Genomic DNA, 22,396 nt, shown 5'->3' on the forward strand with positions numbered 1-22,396 from the left:
GTCCTTCAGTGCAAATGAAGGGTCTCAAACTGAAATGTTGGCTGATCGTTTCCTTCCGTAGATGCTGCCTGATTGGCTGAGTACCTCTTGCTTCCTGTGTGTTGCTCCAGATTCCAGCATTTGCAGTATCCTGTGTCTTATTGTGCAAAGTGGGCCTTGGGTGTAGGTCAGCCAGGATCTCGAGGGCTATTGGGTCTGATTGGCGTCTTCCTTTCTCTCTTGTTTCCTGTTTTCCCCTCACTGACGATGTCCCTTTGTTCCAGGAAGGGTGGGAACGTGAGGAAGGGTGGGGTTCCCCTCCTGAAGCCAGAACACAAGTACCGAGGGACGGTGGACAGCGTGATTGACAATGTCCTGGGCCTCCCCTGCCAGATTATCAGGTGAGCCTGTCCTTGACAATTGGAGCCCCTGTGTCCCCATACCTAACCACAGTACAACTTTGATGTTCAGCCAGATCAGGCAGCATCTGTGTATCACTGCACCTCCATGTTTCCTCGTGTCTCTCTGTATTACTGTGGCTCCGCATTTCCCTTCTCCATGACACCCTGTGCCTCTGTTGGGAGAAAAAGGCAGTTACGACAGTCATGGGGGATTTTAATATGCAGGTTGACTGGAAAAATCATTTTGGTGCTGGGTCCCAAGAGAGGGAAATATTTAAAATATCTATGAGATGGTTTTTTTAGAGAAGCTTGTAGTTGAGTCCAATAGGAGAAAGGCAGTTCTGGATTCAGTATTGTGTAATGAACCAGATTTAATTAGAGAGTTAAAGGTAAAGGAACCTTTAGGAGCCAGTGATCATAATAGGACGGAATTCACCCTGCAGTGTGAGAGGGGGAAGATAAAGTCAGATGTATCAATATTACAGTGGAGTAAAGCAAATTGCAGAGGCATGAGAGAGGAGCGAGACAAAGTTGATTGGAAAGGGACACTAGCAGGGATGATGGCAGAACAACAATGTTTGGAGTTTCTGGGGGCAGTTTTGAAGAACCACATTCTAAAGGAGGATGAGGAAACTGGGTGACAAGGGAAGTCAAAGACAGCATAAAAACAAAGGAGAGGATATAATATAGCTTATATAGCTTAGTGGTAAGTTAAAGGATTGGGAAGCTTTTAAAAACCAACAGTTGGTAAATAAAAAGCCATAAGGAGGAAAAAAATGAAATATGAAGGTAAGCTAGCCAATAATATCAAAGAGAATACCAGAAGTATTTTTTCTGATACCTAAATAATAATAGAGAGGCAAGAATGGATGTCGGAGCGCTGGAAAGTGATGCTGGAGAGATAGTAATGGGGGACAAGGAAATGGCGGATGGACTTAAGTATTTTGCATCATTTTCACTGTGGAAGATACTAGCAGTATGTCAGAAATTTGGGTGTGTCGGGGCAGAACAGAGTGTTGTTGCTATTACTAAGGATTAGGTGCTTGGGAAGCTGAAAGTTCTGAAGGTAGAAAAGTCACCTGGCCCAGATGGACTATAACTGAGGATTCAGAAAGAGGTAGCTGAAGAGATTGTAGAGGCATTAGTGATGATCTTTCAAGAATCACTAGATTTTGGAATGGTTCTGGCGGACTGAAGAATTGCAAATGTCACTCTTTAAAAAAGGAGGGAGGCAGAAGAAAGGACATTATAGGCCAGTTAGCCTGACTTCAGTGGTTGGGAAGTTGTTGGAGTCCTTGACTAAAGGTAGGTTTTCAGTGTACTTGGAGGAATGTGATAAAATAGGCCAAAGTCAGCATGGCTTCCTTTAGGGGAAATCACGCCTGAGAAATCTATTGGAATTCTTTGAGAAATTAAGCATGATAGACAAAGGAGAGTCAGTGGATGTTGTTTACTTGGATTTTCAAAAGGGCTTTGACAAGAGTCAAAGGCTGCTTAACAAGAGTCTATGGTATTACAGGAAAAATAGATTGGATGACTGGCATAGGAATAAAGGGGGCCTTTTCTGGTTGGCTGCCACTGATTAGTAGTTTTCAACGGTCGGAGTAGGGACTGGTTTTTTTCTTATTATATGTCAGTGATTTGGATGAGGGAATTTGTGGCTAAGTTTGCAGATGAGATCTTTGAGGATATAATGAGCGCAGTGGATAGAAGGGCGTTATTTACTTGGATTTCCAGAAGGTGTTCAACAAGATGTCAAATAATATACTTAACTAGAAGATAAGGAGGCTGAGAGTTGGGGGTGATGTATTAGCATGGATTGAGAATTGGTTAACTAATAGAAAGCAGAGAGTTTGAATACACGCATGTTACTCTGGTTGGCAGTCAGTGGTGAGTGGTGAGCGCTGATCGGTGCTGGACCTGCAGCTGTTCACAATGTACATTAATGATCCGGAAGAGGGGACTGAGTATTAAGTTTGCTGATGATACTAAATTGTGTGGAAAAGTAAATTGTGCAGAAGATAAGGAGAGTTTGCAGAGAGATATAGATAGGTTGAGTGGGCAAGGGTCTGGCAATGTTGGTAAATGTGAATTCATCCACTTTGGAAGGAAAAATGAAAGAGTAAATTATTATTTAACTGGTAAACAATTGCAGCATGGGCAGAGGAACCTGGGAGTGCTTGTGCATGAATCACAAAGGGTTGGTTGGCAGGTGCAGCAGGCTATGAAGAAGGCAAATGGAATGTTGGCCTTCAATGCTAGAGGGATTGAATTTAAGAGCAGGGATGTTATGCTGCAACTATACAGGGTACTGGTGAGGCCACGCCTGGAGTACTGTGTGTAGTTCTGGTCTCCTTACTTGAGGAAGGATACACTGGCTTTAGAGGCAGTGCAGAGGAGGTTCATCAGGTTGATTCCAGAGATGAGGGGGTTAGACGATGAGGAGAGATTGAGTTGCCTGGGACTATGCTCACTGGAATTCAGAAGGATGAGAGGAGATCTTATGGAAACATAAAATTATGAAAGGGATAGATAAGATAGATGTAGAAGGTTGTTTCCACTGGTAGGTGAGACTAGAATGAGGGGACATAGCCTCAAGATATGGGGGAGTAGATTTAGGATGAAGATAAGAAGGAGCCGCTTTTCCCAGCGAGTGGTGAATCTGTGGAATTCTTTGCACAATGAAGTAGTGGAGGCTGCCTCAGTAAGTATATTTAAGACAAGGTTGGATAGAGTTTTCCATAATAGGGGAATAAAGGGTTATGGGGAAAAGACCATGGTCAGATCAGCATGATCTTATTGAATGGTGGAGCAGGCTCAATGGGCAGATGGCCTCCTCCTGCTCTTATTTCTTATGTTCTTATGATACAAAGAGAGATGGAGGGGTAGGTAGTGTTGAGGAAGCTTGGAGAATGCAAAAGGATTGAGCGAATGGGCAAAGAAGTGGCAGATGAATATAGTGTTGGGAAGTGTCTGGTCATTCTCTTCAGTTGAAGAGATGAAGGTGTGGACAATTTTCTAAATGAGGGGAAAATTCAGAAATCAGAGATGCAAAGGGATTTGGGAGTCCTTGTAGATTCCCTAAAGGTTAACTTGCAGGTTGAGTCTGTGGTAAGGAAGGCAAGCGCAATGTTAGCATTCATTTTGACAGGATTAGAATATAAAAGGAAGGATGTGGTGCTGAGGCTTTGGTCAGACTGCACTTGAAGTATTGTGAGCAGTTTTGGGCAATTCTCTAAGTAAAAGCCCTTTTTATTGGGCATCTCTAGCGAAGTGGCTCGTTAACCCCTCGCTAACAGCCACTGGACTCAGTGGTGAGAAAACCAAAGTTCAGAGGTTTCAAAAGTACATTTTAATGTCAGAGAAATGTACACAATATACATCCTGAAATGTTTTTTCTTTGCAACCATCCATGAAACAGAGGAGTGCCCCAAAAAATGAATGACAGCTAAATGTTAGAACACCGAAGTACCCCATCCCAGCTCCCCTCCCTCTTGTGCCAAAGTGGCAGCAAGCAACAATCTCCCTTCTCCCCACCAGCAGAAATAAAGCATTGGCACTTGTCCCCGGGCACTCAAGCGTGAGCAAAGTTACAGTAATGATACAGACGTGCAGTACCCCAAAGTCTACTCGTTCACCTGGTGTTCAACATACTACATGCTCTCCCCCTCTCTCCCTAATGAGGGAGGAGGTGACTCCGTTTCACAGCGTGAAGGGAGGCATAACAAACAACTCAGTGGTTTATGATGTTAAAAGTTCATTACGTGGCTTTTTTTGAGCTCTGTGCCCAAAGATCTCGAGGTTCTGGGCACATAGCCATAGATATTCTGACTCCCCTGACGACACACGGGTTTTCTGCCATGACACTGACCTTCGATCCGCCCGTCTCCAGAGTCCTGAGATCCTAAGCCTACAAAGCCAAGCTGAACTCTTAGGCCGTGCCCTCAGCGTGCCGAGCAATGGCCGGTAATGAAACCCCGAGAGCGGGTCCTGAGACTCCAAGTCAGGGTCTTCAAAAGAACCCTGAAAGGAAAAAATAAAGATATCAAAGATGGAAATAGAGCTGTTTCTGAAAAAGCAAGCAAAGGAGTTGCCGTCTTCACTCTGCTGCCTTATCTCCACCTTTCTCAAACTCCATACGTCTTGGGGTCGGAATGACTTGGGTCCCTCCAGAGCAGGATGTTCGGATATGTTGACCACCCGAACCCTGATCTGTATGAATACTATTTAAGTGCTGCCTCCGTGCAATTAGCTGTCGGCAAGAAAGTAACATCGTACACTGCATACTGTTACAAAGAAAGTATATTTACAAATTTCAGCTTTATTGAACAGTTAGTAGGAAAAAGAAAAGGAAAAAGATAAAGGGGCCCATTAGAGTTCACCCAGTCCAAATGCACACACAAGTTGGAGTTCACCTTGAAGTTGTCATCAGCTCATCTGCGTGAAAGCACACACCACCTTCCGAATGTCGCTCAAAATCCATCTCGAATAAACGGGCTGTCCACAAGAGTGTTGGTCCTTCATCTTTAAAGCCATTCATTTCCAAAAAGCACAGGGACGGCATCCTCAGCCATCTTCCCTACTGTTTTCTCAAAAAGACCTTGACACACACCAGTGTGTGTCACAAAAACCTCTCCACCCAGTGTTCTCTAGAACTTGCTCCCAGTTCTACCATCCTAACTGGCTGACACAACCTTCCTAAGTTGAACACCATAACCCCTTATCCTTAGCTGAAATCCAAACATGCTAACAGCCAAACAGGCTCCTCTTACAGAGCTGCTGAAATGAAATACCTACAGCGTAGCAGTGAAAATCCTAACCAGAGTGTTACACTCTCCCCTGCACCAAGAACAGTCATGTCCTCATGACTTTGAAATTTATCAGCCCATCATTAAAAAGTTTTCATAGGAATTTCATGATATCAAGACCTCCAATCCATTTGTAATGACATATCTCACTAGGGGGGTAGATGCTACTCTCTGTTACCTCAGTGCATCATAGGCCATCCTACCTGGGGGTTTCCTGACTCTTTGAGACTTCCTTATCTGATCTTTGGCTCCTGCAGCTCAACCAACCCTTTGTGACCCTTTACTGGAAGGGTGCCTCCCCCTGTCTGTCACTCCTGTCTTCCGGCAACTTAGGCTCCTCTGCTCCCAGCATCTTCTCAGTTAATCTCCTTTTCCATTCCTTGGACATTCCAGCCAATTTGGGAATTCCTGTCACTCTAGCTACACCTCCACGACGTAACATGAGAGGTTTAGACTGGGTGTACCACACATTTCCTTGTTTCTGCTCATCATTCTGGTTAGGAGGAACTTGTATCTTCTCAAAAGCAGCTCTGAACACAGGGTGAATGGACAAGGTTTTCAAAAAGTTCTCTCCATTTCTCTCCTTGCATGTGCCCCCAAGCCTTCTCACAACAGCAGTATTTGTTCCCACAAGAATGGAAGCTTCACCAGCACTGGTGTGTCAGGAGTCTCAGTTACTCCAGCATCTGCTTCTGAAAACTTCAAAGACCGGTAACCCCATCGTTTGGGTACTCATCAGTACCGAGCCCCTGAATCTCAAGGGCACTGAGTGGCATCAATGGTAAATGCATCAAATACCTGTTGTAAAAGGATCTATAAAGCAAAGTAACTTGAGAACTTGTGTCAAGTATGGCTTTAGCATAAGCACCTTCAGTCTGTATGGATACATCAGAGCTTGTTCCCACTAAACATTCAGGAATAGTGTTTTGTATATAGTATTTCCATTGATACACTGATAGGAATGTATCCTCTCTGAAACGTCAGCCCGTTCCTTCACTGGGTCCCTCTGTAGTTTTACTTCAGAGTTTGGTTAACTGCTGATTTCCTTTCCAAAGATTTTCCCGCCCTTCACACTCCCGCTTGAAGTGTCCATCTTCTCCACAATTATAACAGAAAATACTGGTCATTTCCCCGGTTAAAGGACCCCACTCAGCAGCAGCCCTCGGCTTAGTGCGTTCCATTAGGGGCTTCCTTTCGGCCTTGTCGGCTCCCACCAAAAAGACCTTGACCCACAGCAAGACCCACAAAAATCTCTCCGCACAGCGTTCTCCAGAACCTTCTCTCAATTCCACCACCCTGACTGGCTGACACAGTTGAATAACATAGCCTTTTATCTTCAGATCAAACACAAACTTGCTAAAAGCAGAACAGACTGCTCTTACAGAACTGCCAAAATAAAATAATACCTACAGCAATTCTAACCAGGGTGTTACATAAAAGATGTGCTGGCATTGGGGAGGCACAGAGGAGGTTCTGAAGAATGATGCTGGGAATAAGAGGGTGAGCATATGGGTTGTGCTCGATGACTCTGGGCCTTTACTCACTGCAGTTTAGTTGAATGAGGGGAGATCTCATTGAAACGTATCAAGTATTGATAGGCCGATAGTGCCTGTAAAATGTATTCACCTCTCTTGGAAGTTTTCATGCTTTATTGTTTTAGAAGGTTGAATCACAGTGGATTTAATTTGGCTTTTTTGTCACTGATCCACTGAAAACACTTTTTCATGGCAAAGTGAAAAATTTCTACAAATTGATCTAAATTTATTATAACTATCAAACACAAACCCTTCAAGTCAGTGTTTATAACCATATAACCATATAACAATCACAGCACGGAAACAGGCCATCTTGGCCCTCCTAGTCCGTGCCGAACCCTTAATCTCACCTAGTCCCACCTACCCGCACTCAGCCCATAACCCTCCACTCCTTTCCTGTCCATATACCTATCCAATTTTACCTTAAGTGACACAACTGAACTGGCCTCTACTACTTCTACAGGAAGCTCATTCCACACAGCTATCACTCTTTGAGTAAAGAAATACCCCCTCGTGTTTCCCTTAAACTTCTGCCCCCTAACTCTCAAATCATGTCCTCTAGTTTGAATCTCCCCTACTCTCAATGGAAACAGCCTGTTCACGTCAACTCTATCTATCCCTCTCAAAATTTTAAATACCTCGATCAAATCCCCCCTCAACCTTCTACGCTCCAATGAATAGAGACCTAACTTGTTCAACCTTTCTCTGTAACTTAATTGCTGAAACCCAGGTAACATCCTAGTAAATCGTCTCTGTACTCTCTCTAATTTATTGATATCTTTCCTATAATTCGGTGACCAGAACTGCACACAATATTCCAAATTTGGCCTTACCAATGCCTTGTACAACTTTAGCATTACATCCCAACTTCTGTACTCAATGCTTTGATTTATAAAGGCCAGCGTTCCAAAAGCCCTCTTCACCACCCTATCTACATGAGACTCCACTTTCAGGGAACTGTGCACAGTTATTCCTAGATCTCTCTGTTCCTCTGCATTCCTCAATGCCCTACCATTTACTCTGTATGTTCTATTTGGATTATTCCTGCCAAAATGTAGAACCTCACACTTCTCAGCATTAAACTCCATCTGCCAACGTTCAGCCCACTCTTCTAACCGGCATAAATCTCCCTGCAAGCTTTGAAAATCCACCTCATTATCCACAACACCTCCTACCTTAGTATCATCGGCATACTTACTAATCCAATTTACCACCCCATCATCCAGATCATTTATGTATATTACAAACAACATTGGGCCCAAAACAGATCCCTGAGGCACCCCGCTAGTCACCGGCCTCCATCCCGATAAACAATTATCCACCACTACTCTCTGGCATCTTCCATCTAGCCACTGTTGAATACATTTTATTACTCCAGCATTAATACCTAATGCCTAAACCTTCTTAACTAACCTTCCATATGGAACTTTGTCAAAGGCTTTGCTGAAGTCCATATAGACTACATCCACTGCCTTACCCTCGTCAACATTCCTCGTAACTTCTTCAAAAAATTCAATAAGGTTTGTCAAACATGACCTTCCACGCACAAATCCATGCTGGCTACTTCTAATCAGATCCCGTCTATCTAGGTAATTATAAATACTATCTCTAAGAATACTTTCCATTAATTTACCCACCACTGATGTCAAACTGACAGGTCTATAATTGCTAGGCTTCCTTCTAGAACCCTTTTTAAACAATGGAACCACATGAGCAATACGCCAATCCTCCGGCACAATCCCCGTTTCTAATGACATATTAAAGATCTCCGTCAGAGCTCCTGCTATTTCTACACAAACTTCCCTCAAGGTCCTGGGGAATATCCTGTCAGGACCCGGAGATTTATCCACTTTTAAATTTCTTAAAAGCGCCAGTACCTCCACCTCTTTAATTGTCATAGGTTCCATAACTTCCTTACTTGTTTCCCACACCTTAGACAATTCAATATCCTTCTCCTTAGTGAATACCGAAGAGAAGAAATCATTCAAAATCTCTCCCATCTCCTTCGGTTCCACACATAGCTGACCACTCTGATTCTCTAAGGGGCCAATTTTATCCCTCACTATCCTCTTGCTTTTAATATAACTGTAGACTTTTGGATTTACTTTCACCTTATTTGCCAAACCAACCTCGTATCTTCTTTTAGCTTTTCTAATCTCTTTCTTAAGATTCCTTTTACATTCTTTATGTTCCTCGAGCAATTCCTTTACTCCATGCTGCCTATATCTATTGTAGACATCCCTCTTTTTCTGAACCAAATTTCTAATATCCCTTGAAAACCATGGTGCTCTCAAACCTTTAACCTTTCCTTTCACCCTAACAGGAACATAAAGATTCTGTACCCTCATAATTTCACCCTTATATGACCTCCATTTCTTTATTACATCCTTCCCATAAAACAACTTGACCCAATCCACTCTCTCTAAATCCCTTCGCATCCCCTCAAAGTTAGCCTTTCTCCAATCAAAAATCTCAACTCTAGGTCCAGTCCTGTCCTTCTCCATAATTATATTGAAGCTAATGCTATTGTGATCACTGGACCCGAAGTGCTCCCCAACACATACATCTGTCAGCTGACCTTTCGCATTCCCTAACAGGAGATCCAACACTGCCCCATCTCTAGTCGGTACTTCTATGTATTGTTGCAAAAAACTATCCTGCACACATTTCACAAACTCTAAACCATCCAGCCCTTTTACAGAATGAGCTTCCCAGTCTACGTGTGGAAAATTAAAATCCCCCACAATCACCACCTTGTGTTTACTACAAATATCTGCTATCTCCTTACACATTTGCTCTTCCAACTCATGCGCCCCATTAGGTGGCCTATAATACACTCCTATCAGTGTTACTGCACCTTTCCCATTCTTCAATTCCACCCAAATGGCCTCCCTAGAGGAGCTCTCTAATCTATCCTTCCAAAGCACCGCCATAAGATTTTCTCGGACAAGCAATGCAACACCTCCTCCTCTGGCCCCTCCTACTCTATCACACCTGAAGCAACTAAATCCAGGAATATTTAGTTGCCAATCACACCCTTTCTGCAACCATGTTTCACTAATAGCTACAACATCATAATTTCAGGTATCAATCCACGCTTTAAGCTCATCCACCTTTCTTACAATGCTCCTAGCATTAAAATAGATACATTTAAGATACTCTCCATCTCCTCCTCTCTTTCCATCCCTAACAATGCATTCAAATTTATTATCCTTTTCTTTCTTCTCCCCTACATCTTCGGGCTGAGCGCATCCCTTCTCCATCACCTGCCTTTCCTCCCTCACACACTGTCTATTTACTTGCTCCACTGGTGAACTAACCTCCTCTCCCATAGTCTTCTCAAATAGTCTCCCGCCCCCCCCATCTTACTAGTTTAAAGTCCGCCCTGTAGCCCTAGCAAACCTCCCCGCTAGGATATTGGTCCCCCCACGATTCAAGTGTAACCCGTCCTTCTTGAACAGGTCACTCCTGCCCCAGAAGAGGTCCCAATGATCCAGAAACTTGAATCCCTGCCCCCTGCTCCAATCCCACAGCCATGCATTCATCCTCCACCTAATTCTATTCCTACTCTCACTGTCGCGTGGCACAGGCAGTAATCCCGAGATTACTACCTTTGCGGTCCTTCTTCTTAACTGCCTTGCTAACTCCCTATACTCTCGTTTCAGGACCTCTTCCCCTTTCCTTCCTATGTCATTGGTACCTACATGTACCACGACCTCTGGCTCTTCACCCTCCCACTTCAGGATATCTTGGACGCGATCAGAAACATCCCGAACCCTGGCACCAGGGAGGCAAATTACCATCCGGGACTCCCGGTCACCTCCACAGAAACGCCTGTCTGAGCCCCTGACTATTGAGTCCCCTATTACTATGGACCTCTTTCTTCTAACCCTACCCTTCTGAGCTACAGGGCCGTCCTCTGTGCCGGAGGCTCGGCCACTGTCACTCCCACCAGGTAGGCTGTCCCCCCCAACAGTACTCAAACATGAGTACTTATTGTCAAGGGGTACAGCCACTGGAGTACTCTCTAGTACCTGCCTCTTCCCCTTCCTGACTGTAACCCACCTATCTGCCTCCCGTGGTCCCGGAGTGACCACCTGCCTGTAACTCCTCTATCACCTCCTCACTCTCCCTGACCAGGTGAAGGTCATCGAGCTGCAGCTCCAGTTCCCTAACTCGGTCCCTCAGGAGCTGCAGTTCGGCGCACCTGGCGCAGATGTGGACGTCCGGGAGGCTCGGAGACTCCAGGATCTCCCACATCCGACACCGAGAACAACAAGCTGCCCTCACACTCATACCTCCCAAATAACTGAAAATACAAGAACTAAAAGATAAGCCTACTGTGCCCTCTGAGCCCAAGCCCTACACTCTGCGCCCGGCTCACTCCGCTGCCCGCAAACGAAGCTGCCCGCTTCTTAAGGCGGCGTTCTTTATATATCTTCCCTCCTTCCCGGGCCTCCTTCACGCGCCTGCGCAGTCCCGCCTCTCAGAACTCCGATCTGAGAAGCAATTGGACAATTTGAAAATGGCCGCCGCCGCACTTCCTCTCAAGCCTCGCTGTCCTCTTCCAAAAGAGAACTACCTCACTCAGTATCTCCTTTATATATCTTCCCTCCTTTAGTAGATAGACCTTTGGCAGCAATTACAGTCTTGAGTCTGTGTGGGTAGGTCTCTATCTGCTTTGCAGATCTGGATTCTGCAATTTTTCCCCATTCTTCTTTACAAAACTGCTCATGCTCTGTCAGATTGCATGGGGAACATGAGTGAACAGCCCTTCTCAAGTCCAGCCACACATTTTCAATTGGATTGAGGTCTGCACACTTTCCACAGCATTTAGTCTGATGGCCAAAAGCTCAATTTTCATTTCATCAGACCATAAAACCTTCTTCCAGCTGACTGCAGAGACTCCCATATGCCTCCTGGCAAACTCAAGAGGAGATTTTATGTGAGTTTTTTTTCCCCACAGTGTCTTTCTCTTTGTCCCTCTCCCATAAAGCTGTGACTGGTGAAGCACCCGGGCAACAGTTGTATGTGTAGACTCTCTTATCTCAGCCACTGAAGCTTGTAACTCCTTCAGAGGTGTCATTGGTTTCTTGGTGCCCTCCCTTACTCTGGTCCCTTCTTGCACGGTCACTCAGTTTTTGAGGACTGCCTGCTCTAAACAGATTGACAGCTGTCCCATATTCTTTCCATTTCTTGATGATTGACTTAACTGTACTCCAAGGGATATTCAGTGACTTGGAAATGTTCTTGTGCTTTTCAATAACCTTTTCCTGGAATTGCTTGGAGTGTTCTTTTGTCTTCATGGTGCTGTTTTTACCAGGATTCTGACTCATCAGCAGTTGGACCTTCCAGATATAGGTGTATTTTTACTACAGTCAATTGAAATACCTTGGCTGCACCAGAGGTGATTTGGTGTGTCATATTAAAAGGAGTGAATACTTATGTAAGCAGTTATTTTGTGTTTTGTATTTGTAGTTAATTTAGATCACTTTGTAGAGATCTGTTTTCACTTTGACAACAAAGTGTCTTTTTCTGTTGATCAGTGTCACAAAAGACAGATTAAATCTGCTATAACTGCCCTGCTGAAGGGCCTCGGTCTGAAATGTCAACTGTAATTTTTCCATGGATTCTGTCTGGCCTGCTGAGTTCCACCAGCGTTTTGTGTGTGTGTTGCTTGGATTTTCAGCGTCTGCAGATTTTCTCTTGTTCGTGATTAAATCCACTGTGATTCAATGTTGTTAAACAATAAAACATGAAAACTTCCAAGGGTGGTGAATACTTTTTATAGGCACCATACATTGAATGGCTGTAGAGAGGATGTTTCCTATAGTGGGGGAGTCTAGGACCAGAGGGCACAGCCTTGGAATAGGGGATGTCCATTTAGCAGAGAAATGAGGAGGAATTTCTTTAGCCACAATGTGGTGAATCTGTGGAATTCGTTGTCACAGACAGCTGTGGAAGCCAAATCAATGGGTATATTTAAAGCAGAAGTTTCTTGATTAGACAGGGTGTCAAATGTTAAAGGGGGAGAATGAGGTTGAGAGGGATAATAAATCAGCCATAATGGCTGAGTAGACTGGATGGGCTGAATGGCCTGTTGCTGCTCATATGTCTTATGGTCTAAGGTGTAACAGAGGAGACGTCTGGTCCACAGAAAGAAGTAGAGTCGATGGTTAGAATGGTTCTTCCAGGGTAAAAATATCAATATTAGAGGACAACTTCGGCTTACAGAACTTTTTTTTACATGTGCCTAAGACTTTTGCACAGTACTTTATATATTTCTGAGGGCACAGTTTTCCGTAGTTGACAACATATCTTATGGATCCGACACTGGCAGGCTGCCCCAAGCACAACCTTCGCTTGTTTGTTAACACAAATGCTGTATTGAATTGTGTGTTTCAACGTACATGTGATAAATAAATTCACCTGAATCTCAATCTCAATCTTGCTGTCTTAATCCTGAATTTCACCAAACCTTTAAAAGGAAGATAAACATAGGCACTGTTGGATTAGTGTCTAAATCAAGGGTTCCCAACCTTTTTATACCATTAAGCAAGGGGTCCGTGGAGCCCCTGGTCTAAATTGTCACTTTTTGCGTGTTTAAATTTCTTTATGCTTGCTTATATCTATAATCAATCACCAGTTTGTAAATGTTCAGCAGATTTCTAGAAATTTATTGTATAGTGGTTCTTTTTGTAGTTTCTTTGTCTGCAAGCCTGTGCCAGCATAAGTCAGACTGTCCTTGTCTCATCAGCTGCTCTTGTCAACAGTTTTTTTTAACCTATCCTGTCTGAGCTGGCTTGTGGTATAAAGATAACGACCAGACAAAATCTTTGTTCTTCTGTGGTTCTCTTTGTTTTTTCTTTACTTTCTTCCTTGCAGTACAGTGAGTTAGTTACTGTTATTTCTTTGAAACCACCACCTTTTTCTTAACCCCTGCAGCTGGCCGGAGTCCTCTGTCCCGGACCAGTGGAAGGCTGATGGGCCCTGTGGCTTCTGTTCTTGCCACAGGGTTTGAATGTCTTCAAGGCGAAGATCCTTCCTCTCCCCGGAATAAGTCCTTGGAGTTTCAGTAGCTCTTTGTTTTTTTATGGGTGGGGTTGCTCATTTGCAGCTGGTTTTGGGACTGTCCGTGATGGAGTTATTCCTTTGTAATGAGTACTAATAATGTTGTGAACTCAGTATTTACCCCTCATTCTTGACTTCCAAAGTACCGCCTAGACAATATCCTGTCCTGATGTAACAGCGGAGAAATTGGCCGTTAGAATTGTCTGAGTCTATTTTTTCCAAACTCAGACTTTACTTGCATAATTCAGTCATTGTCTATTGAAACTCTTAGGGCTGGAGACAATCACTCCCTGGACTTGTGTGTTTTTTCTAAATAGATAATTTGTTTAATGTTTCCCTGCGGACTTTTAGATTTTACTTGTGTAATCTATTTTTGTATAACTTTATCTATAGAGAACAATTGACTTGTTTTGGAGGTTTGGAGTTTTTATTGAAGGCCTCCCTGTTTGTTTAAGTTTTGCTTTTTTTTCTGTAAATGGTTGATAAGTACTCTCTTTGTATTTATAATTTCCCCCTTTTCTCCCTCCCTTTTTTTTCTTTTAATCTTTTATAATTTTTCGCTGGTAGGTTAGTTTTAGTTTTCTTCTGATTTTCTTTGTATTAAGTTTTATACTTCTGTTGAAGTTGTTCCTATTTGTAATTCTGTTTTCTAGTGCATAAATTAGTTATTATTTGCTATATTATTTATACGGAACTTTTGTTAACGACACAGAACTGGAAGTCATATTTGGGTTAATTTTTTTGGTAGAGCTAGCTGCTTTTTTAGGTAGCCGACTAGTTTTGGGTTGCGAGGGTGGGGTGGGTTCTCCAGTTCCAACACTACTCACTGTTTCTTTTGTTTTCCTTTGTTATTCAGGACATGTCTCTGTTTTGATTCTACTGATCTATGTTTACATTTTTGCTCCCAGACTGTTATTGTACTGCTTGATTTTTTATATGCCTGCTACCTTCTATGCACTAACAATTGATAATGGTTAATACACTTAAATTTGTGAGCTGGAATGTAAAGGGATTGAATCATCCTGTTAAAAGAAGGAAGGTCTTCTCGCATATTAAACAACTCAAAGATGACATTGCTTTCCTTCAAGAAACTCATATTCGTAGTTTTGATAGTTCTTGGCTTTTGTCAAAGTGGGCGGGTCAGCATTTTCATTCATCCTTTGCTGCCAAAGCTGGGGGGGGGGGGTGGGGGGGTCTCCATCCTTATTAATTCAAATATTCCTTTTGAACTCCATAATATATCTGATACAAATGGCCATTTTATTATTGTTTCTGGTAAATTATATAATGCTAAAGTTGTACTAGCAAACCTGTATGCTCCCAATTTTGATAATGTTAATTTTTTTGAATGTTATTTCTCCTCACTACCAGATTTAAACTTGTACTCTCTTATACTGGGTGGCGATTTCAATTGTTGGTTAGATCCTAATTTGGATTGATCGTCCTCTGTTACTAGACTACCTACTAAATCTGCCTTAGCTATTCACTCTTTTCTCTCTAATTATGGTATCTCTGATATATGGTGTTTTCTTCATCCCACTGAGAGAGATTATTGTTTTTTTTCACATGTTCACCATACCTTTACTAGAATTGACTACTTTTTACTCAATAATCAACTTATTCCATTTGTCTCTTCTTGTGACTAACAGAGTATACTGATTTCTGACCATGCCCCAATTACTTTTTCTTTAAATTTTCCTGGTCTCCCTCAGAGGAATAAACACTGGCGTTTTGACTCGACTTTATTTTCGGATGATGATTTTCTAAAATTTATTAAGGATCAGATAACCTTTTATTTTAACACCAATACATCATCTGAAATGTCATCCCAGATTGTCTGGGATGCCATGAAAGCATATTTGAGGGGTCAAATAATCTCCTATACAGCAAATCTTAATAGAAAGTCCTGTGCAGATCGATTAGTCCTCATTAATCAGATTAAAGAATTGGATCAACTGTATGCTCAAACTAAGAATCCTGAATTATACAAGAAGCGTGTAGAACTCCAAACTAAATTTAATCTTCTGTCTACTCAACCTGTCGAACGCCAACTTCTTGAAAATAAGAGTCGCTTTTATATTCATGGTGACAAATCTGGTAAATTTCTAGCCAATCAGCTGAGGCGTTCCAAAGCCAAACAACATATTACAAAGATCCAGAAGGAGAATGGAGACTTTACATCGGATCACTTAGAAATCAATGACACATTTAAAAAATTTTATTCTCGACTTTATTCCTTGAATCTTTGAATGAGAATATCTCTGTTGATCATCTTTAAGTAATCTGAATATTCCTTCGCTTTCATCTGATTTTAAAGCCAAACTTAATGCGCCTATATCATCAGAAGAAATATCTTTTGCAATTTCTGCATTGCCTTCAGGGAAATCTCCTGGACCTGATGGGTTCCCCGTAGAATTTTATAAATCATTCTCTTTACTTCTTTCTCCTCAGTTATTCTCAGTACTATCTGACTCGTTTAATTACGGTAAATTGCCACCCTCTTTTAATGAGGCATCTATTATTCTTTTATTAAAAAAGGGTAAAGACCCAACAGAGTGTTCCTCGTATAGGCCGATTTCTTTGCTTAATGTTGATGTTAAAATCTTGGCCAAAGTTTTGGCTTATAGATTAGAAACTGTTATTCCCTCTATTATTTCTGATGATCAAACTGGTTTTATTAAAAACCGTCTTCCTTTTTTTTAAACATTCGGCGTTTATTTAACATTTTATATTCATCTCCAACCGGGATTCCTGAATGTGTTATTTCCCTCGATGCGGAGAAAACATTTGATCATATAAAAGGTGGAACTACCTTTTTGCAGTTTTAGAAAAATTTGACTTCGGTCAAAGTTTTATCTCTTGGATCAAATTGCTGTATCTGTGTCCTACTGCCTCTGTTTTGACTAATTTTCAGAAATCCCAGTTATTTAACCTCAAACGTGGCACCCATCAGGGATGCCCTTTAAGTCCTTTTCTCTTTGATTTGGCTATAGAACCTTTGGCGATAGCATTTCGAAATTGTCCTGAATTGACCGGGATTTGGAGAGGGGGTGTTGAGCATAAAGTTTCTCTTTATGCTGATGACTTATTACTTTTTCTTTTAAATCCGACTACATCCTTACCTCCAATGTTTTCACTTCTTGATCAGTTTAGCCAGTTCTCTGGCTATAAACTTAATTTACATAAGAGCGAACTTTTCCCAATTAATAAAGAAGCACAAGAATTAACATTCCATGATTTCCCTTTTAAAGTAGTTCATAATCAATTTACTTATCTTGAGATTACAGTCACAAGGAAGTTTAAAGATCTCTTTTGTGAAAATTTTGCTAATCTTTCATATACTATAAAACAGAGTCTGTTACAATGGTCACCTCTATCTATGTCTTTGGTAGGTTGTATTAATGTTGTTAAAATGTATGTTCTCCCTAAACTTTTATATTTATTTCAATCAATCCCAATTTTTATTCCTAAATCTTTTTTTGATTCCTTAGACTATTATTTTGTCATATCTGTGGAAGAATAAGCGCTCTAGAATTAATAAAGGTTATATCCAAAAATCTAAAAAAGAGGGTGGCATGGCTTTACCTAACTTTCGTTTATATTATTGGGCAGCCAATATACATTGTGCTACCTTTTGGTCTTTTCTCCATAGCCAACCCGAGTGCCCTAATTGGGTGGCAATGGAGTTGAGCTCCACTAAAGATTTATCTATTTCTGCACTTCTTGGCTCTGTACTCCCTAGTAGTTTGTCCAGATTAATTGTTAATCCTCTTGTTAGACACACTTTGCGTATATGGGCTCAGTTTAGGAAATTTTATGGTTTCCATGGTTTTTCCTTTTCTAGCCCTATCTTACATAATCACCTTTTTTTACCTACTGTGTGTGATTCAGCATTCCATGATTGGTATAGGAAGGGCATTAGACGTTTTGAAGATCTTTTTATTGATAATCGCTTCGCATCTTTTCAACAGCTCTCTGCTAAGTTCAATCTGCCCAATGCTCATTTTTTTAGATATCTCCAAATTAGACACTTTATTAATCCTTTAATTCCTAACTTCCCTGAAATGCCTGAGAAAAATGTTATGGATTTATTTCTTTCTATTAATCCACTAGGTATAGGTTTAATATCATTTATTCATGATAAATTAGCATCCTTACGACGTGCCCCTGTGGATAAAATTAGAATGGCTTGGGAGCAGGATTTAAATATCTCCTTATCTGATGAGACTAGGGTCTCGAATCTCAAATCGGTTAATTCAACCTCTCTTTGTGCTTGCCATTGCCTTTTACAGTTTAAGATTGTTCATAGAGCCCATATGTCTAAATCTGAACTATCTCGATTTTACCCTAATATTAGTCCTCTTTGTGATAAATGCAAAAGGGGCGAGGCCTCTCTCATTCATATGTACTGGTTTTGTCCTAGCTTGGAGAAGTTTTGGAAAGATGTCTTCATAACGTTATCTTATATTCTGAATCACCACCTAGAACCTAACCCTTTAATTGCTTTGTTCGGTTTTTTGGGTGAGACAGATTTACATCTGAGTTTGACTAAGTGTCGAATATTATCTTTTGCTTCTCTCCTGACTAGACGTTTAATCCTCCTTAGATGGAGAGATGTTGCCCCACCCACGCATGCTCAATGGCTTAATGATATTATGTCCTGCTTAGACCTTGAAAAAATTCATTATTCAGTTCTTAATTCGGATACAAAGTTCAATAAGGTCTGGGGACCTTTTATTGAGTACTTTCATAACCTTCCTCTTAACTAAGGTTTTTTTTTGGTCCCTTGCTTTCAGCTCCTTTTTTGTTGGTAGTAAGCATTAATATCTTCTGTTGCTAAGTGTATTTACAGTTTTGGGGGTTTGAATGTCCTGATGTATACTCTCTATATTGTGTTGTGGTTGGTCTGGAGTTCTTTTTTGTTGCAGGGCTTGGGGAGGATACTAATTTTACGTACCTTCAATTTGGGTGCTTTCTCAATTATCTTCTTTTGGATTATATTATTGTATGTTTATTTTTGCACTGTATTAATGTTCTTCATTTTGATCTGGGGGTTTTTTTATCTGTAGCGATGCAGAAAATGTATAAAAAAGACTAATAATAAAAAAAAGAATTGTCTGAGTCTGCACCACTATTCAGTGAGATGGCTGAGCTTGGATGTCCTTACAGTGTATGAGGCTTTTCTGCCCATCTAGGCTATGCCTTACATCTCATCCTCTCTTCTTTATTTCCCCGTGAACCATTCTCTCTCATATACCCAGTAACACCCATTTGATTCTCCCCAGCACACGCTCACGAGGAGTATTTTACCACACTGTGTGCAATGTCTCTGCTTTCTTTTTTTACAGTGCCTGGGATGAAGAGTAATCATAATCATGAAGCTTAGAAAAACAGAGGCTATGTGCTAGAGAAGTTCTAGCCAGTCTCTAGAGTAGGTTACATGGTCAGCTGAAGGGCCTAAATTTCTCTGGTCTAAACAAAGCTTCGATCAGCCAGGATCAGAAAGTCAAAAATAAAATGTTGGAAATTTCAATTTACAGCAGGAAATGCTGGAAGCACTGCAAGTCAGGCAAGATGAGAGAAGCAAACTTGATCTTTGTCTTCGATCTGAAATGTTAACCCTGCGTCTCTTCCCACAGAGGCTGCCTGACCCGTTCAGCACCTCCGACATTGTTTTTATTTAAGGCATCCAGACTGTTGCCCTGGTAACTGAGCAGCTGTTTGCTTTGCAGCTACTTGGTCGCTAAATCGTTTGGCCGTCGGATGCTGTACCCTGGTTCGGTGTCGCTGCTACAGAAAGCCATCATGCCCATGTTACTGCAGGGACAGGCTCGACTGATGGAAGAGGTAGGATTGATTCCTCCCGAGCTGTAGTCGAAACACAGGAATGGGATGGGTGCCTGTTAGATTCAGTATCAGAACCAAATTTATCGACACCGACATCAGTCATGAAACTTGTTGCTTTGTGGCAGCAGTGCCGTGCAGGTATAACAAGTTGCGGTAAGATACAATAAAAATAAATGGTGCAAAGAGGGATAATGAGGTAGTGCTCACGAGTTAAAGAGAGATTAGCTGGAATATCGAAACATACAGTGAAATGCATCATTTGTGTCAGATCTGCAAGGATTGTGCTGGGCAGACCACAAGTGTTTCTGGTGCCCACAATTTAGTAACCCTAACGTCTTTTGGAACGTGGGAGGGAAGCGGAGCACCAGGAGGAAATCCACGTGGTCACTGGGAGAATGCACAATATCCTCGCAGCAGTACGTGGGAGAAATCGGGCAGCGGCTGCCCTGTTTATGAGGGGGCGAGCGACCTGCCCGTGACATTTGTCTCCCCAGCTCGTGGCTGAGCTTGTCTTGTATTCATTTGCTTCTGCAGCACCAGGGTAAGCGAGCCAAGCTGATCTCCTGCGACGGGAACCAGATCGACACGGTGTTCTTGGACCGGAGGGCAGCAGGCACAGAGAACGGAAAGAAGCTGGTAAGGCAGTTTCTGCCCCCACCCCCCCGACACACAGAGCTGGTGTGAAAGGGGGGAGGCATGCAGCCAAATAAGCGAGGAAACTTTGCGTTCTTGGAAAGAGTGTGGAGTCCAGAGCAGCAGTGAAATTGGTGGGGTCGCAGGGAGAACATGGCAGCGTCACACAGAGAGTGTGAGGTCAGGTCAGTCAGTAAGGCAGCAGCTCCAGTGCCATGCAGTTCCTTCGGATGACTCGGGTTTCTGGTGGCCACTAGGTACAATGTAACCCTAGGACTTGGGAACAGGAGTGGAGTCTTCCATTCCATAGTGTCGATGTGATTGGTACCACAGCTCTGCCATCACGTCTGCCCGTGGTAACCTTCCACTGCATTGCTTGCTGGGCTTATTCTTTACAGGCTCTGAAATAGAATCCACAGACCCTCCTAACTTGTGACTGACTTCATCTTCCAGGATTAAATCCAGTGGAACCTCTTCTTTCACAGGGCTATTTACGAATTGTCACAGAACAAAATCTGCCTGTCAGTGTAAAATAATCACCCATCTAAGCCCCTTGAACTAAGGAGCGGCTAGTTAACACAAGTTAAAATCCCCCACAACAATAACCGTTCAGTACTTACACCTGTCCGCCAAATTCAGAATCAGAATATGGTTTATTATCACACAAAATGCAGGCAGCACTCATAGAGAGGAAAAAACAATCGAAAGGTCTGGGCCCGAAACGGTGAATGCTTATTATTTTCCATAGACACAGCCTGGCTTGCTGAGTTCTTCCAGCATTTTGTGTGTCTTTTGCTGGATTTCCAGCATCTGCAGAATCTCCTGACTTTATTATCATTTACGTAGGTCATGAAATTTATTGCTTTGTTCCAGTAGAATCATTATCAGAATCAGGTTTAATATCATCTTAAGACCATAAAATATAGCAGCAGATTTAGACCATTTGGCACATCGTGACTGGTTAACCATTTAATCTTGGCTGATCCAGTTTTCCTCTCGCACCCAATCTCCTGCCTTCTCCCTGTATCCCTTCATGCCCTGACCACTCAAGAATCTATCAACCTCTTACTTAAATATACATAAGTAGTTGGTCTCCACAGCTGTCTGTGGCAAAGAATTCCACAAGTTCACCACCCTCTGGCTAAATAAATTCCTCACCATTCCATTCTAAAAGGATGCCCCTCTGTTCTGAGGCTGCGCCCTCTGGTCCTAGACTCTTCCCCTTTGGAAACATTCTCTTCACATCTACTTTGACAAGGCCTTTCACCATTTGATAGGTTTCAGTGAGATCACCCATCATTCTTCTGAATTCTAGTGAATATAAGCCTAGAGCCATGAAACACTCTTCCTATGACAAGCTAATCAAACCTGGAATCATTTTTGTGAACCTCCTTCAAACCCTCTCCAGTTTCAGCTCATCCTTTCCAAGATAAAGGGCCCAAAACTGCTCACAATACTCCTGAGGCCTCGCCAGTGCTTTATAAAGTCTCAACATTATACCCTCACTTTTATATTCTAGTCCTCTTGAAATGAATACTAACATTGCATTTGCCTTCCTCACCACAGACTCAACCTGCAAATTAACCTTTAGGGAATCATGCACGAGGAATGCCAGTTGCTTGCATATTTTCTCTCCATTTTGAAGATAGTCAGCAATTTCATTTCTCCTACTAAAGAGCAGGAGCACGCACTTCCCGACACTGCGTATTAATCACCGGCATATGTCCTGAAATTTGTTGTAGTGAGGCAGCAGTACATTGCTACAGGTAATAATAAAAAAACTATAAATTACAGTAATATAAAGTTAAATAAGTAATGTAAAAAGAAAAAAAAGTAGTGATGTAGAGTTCAGGGGTTCAATGGCCATTCAGAAATCTGATGACAGAGGGGAAGAAACCGTTCCAGAATCATTGACTGTGTGCGTTCAGGCTCTTGTACGGTACAAGACATAAAAAATTACTCTAAATTACAATATAAAAACAAGTAATGCATCTAAATTACAATATAACAATAAGTAATGCATCCTGTTCCTCTCCCATTCAGTGCTGGGGAGCCTGTGACTTAAACCAAGCAAAAACCCCATTTAAGAGGCACATGGATGGAAGAAAAATGGAGGGCTATG

At 42.1% G+C, this 22,396-nt stretch overlaps 2 protein-coding genes across 3 annotated transcripts in view; one reads left to right on the forward strand and one right to left on the reverse strand.

Annotated features, from left to right (window-relative positions):
• abhd16a (abhydrolase domain containing 16A, phospholipase) overlaps window positions 1-22,396 on the forward strand; it is a 125,428-nt gene that overhangs the window by 58,337 nt on the left and 44,695 nt on the right. For both annotated transcript variants that reach the window (XM_059970939.1, XM_059970940.1), the window contains 3 exons: window positions 264-380; window positions 19,527-19,641; window positions 20,176-20,277. In XM_059970939.1, the coding sequence (XP_059826922.1) occupies window positions 264-380; window positions 19,527-19,641; window positions 20,176-20,277 (334 nt within the window). The remainder of the gene's footprint in view (window positions 1-263; window positions 381-19,526; window positions 19,642-20,175; window positions 20,278-22,396) is intronic.
• LOC132394603 (uncharacterized) overlaps window positions 8,318-22,396 on the reverse strand; it is a 207,577-nt gene continuing 193,498 nt past the window's right edge. Inside the window, exon 3 of the mRNA XM_059970941.1 lies at window positions 8,318-8,985. Coding sequence (XP_059826924.1) covers window positions 8,950-8,985 — 36 coding nt within the window. The 3' untranslated portion in view covers window positions 8,318-8,949. The remainder of the gene's footprint in view (window positions 8,986-22,396) is intronic.

Source organism: Hypanus sabinus, chromosome 5 (genome assembly GCF_030144855.1).
Source record: "Hypanus sabinus isolate sHypSab1 chromosome 5, sHypSab1.hap1, whole genome shotgun sequence".
Classification (NCBI taxonomy): domain Eukaryota; kingdom Metazoa; phylum Chordata; class Chondrichthyes; order Myliobatiformes; family Dasyatidae; genus Hypanus; species Hypanus sabinus.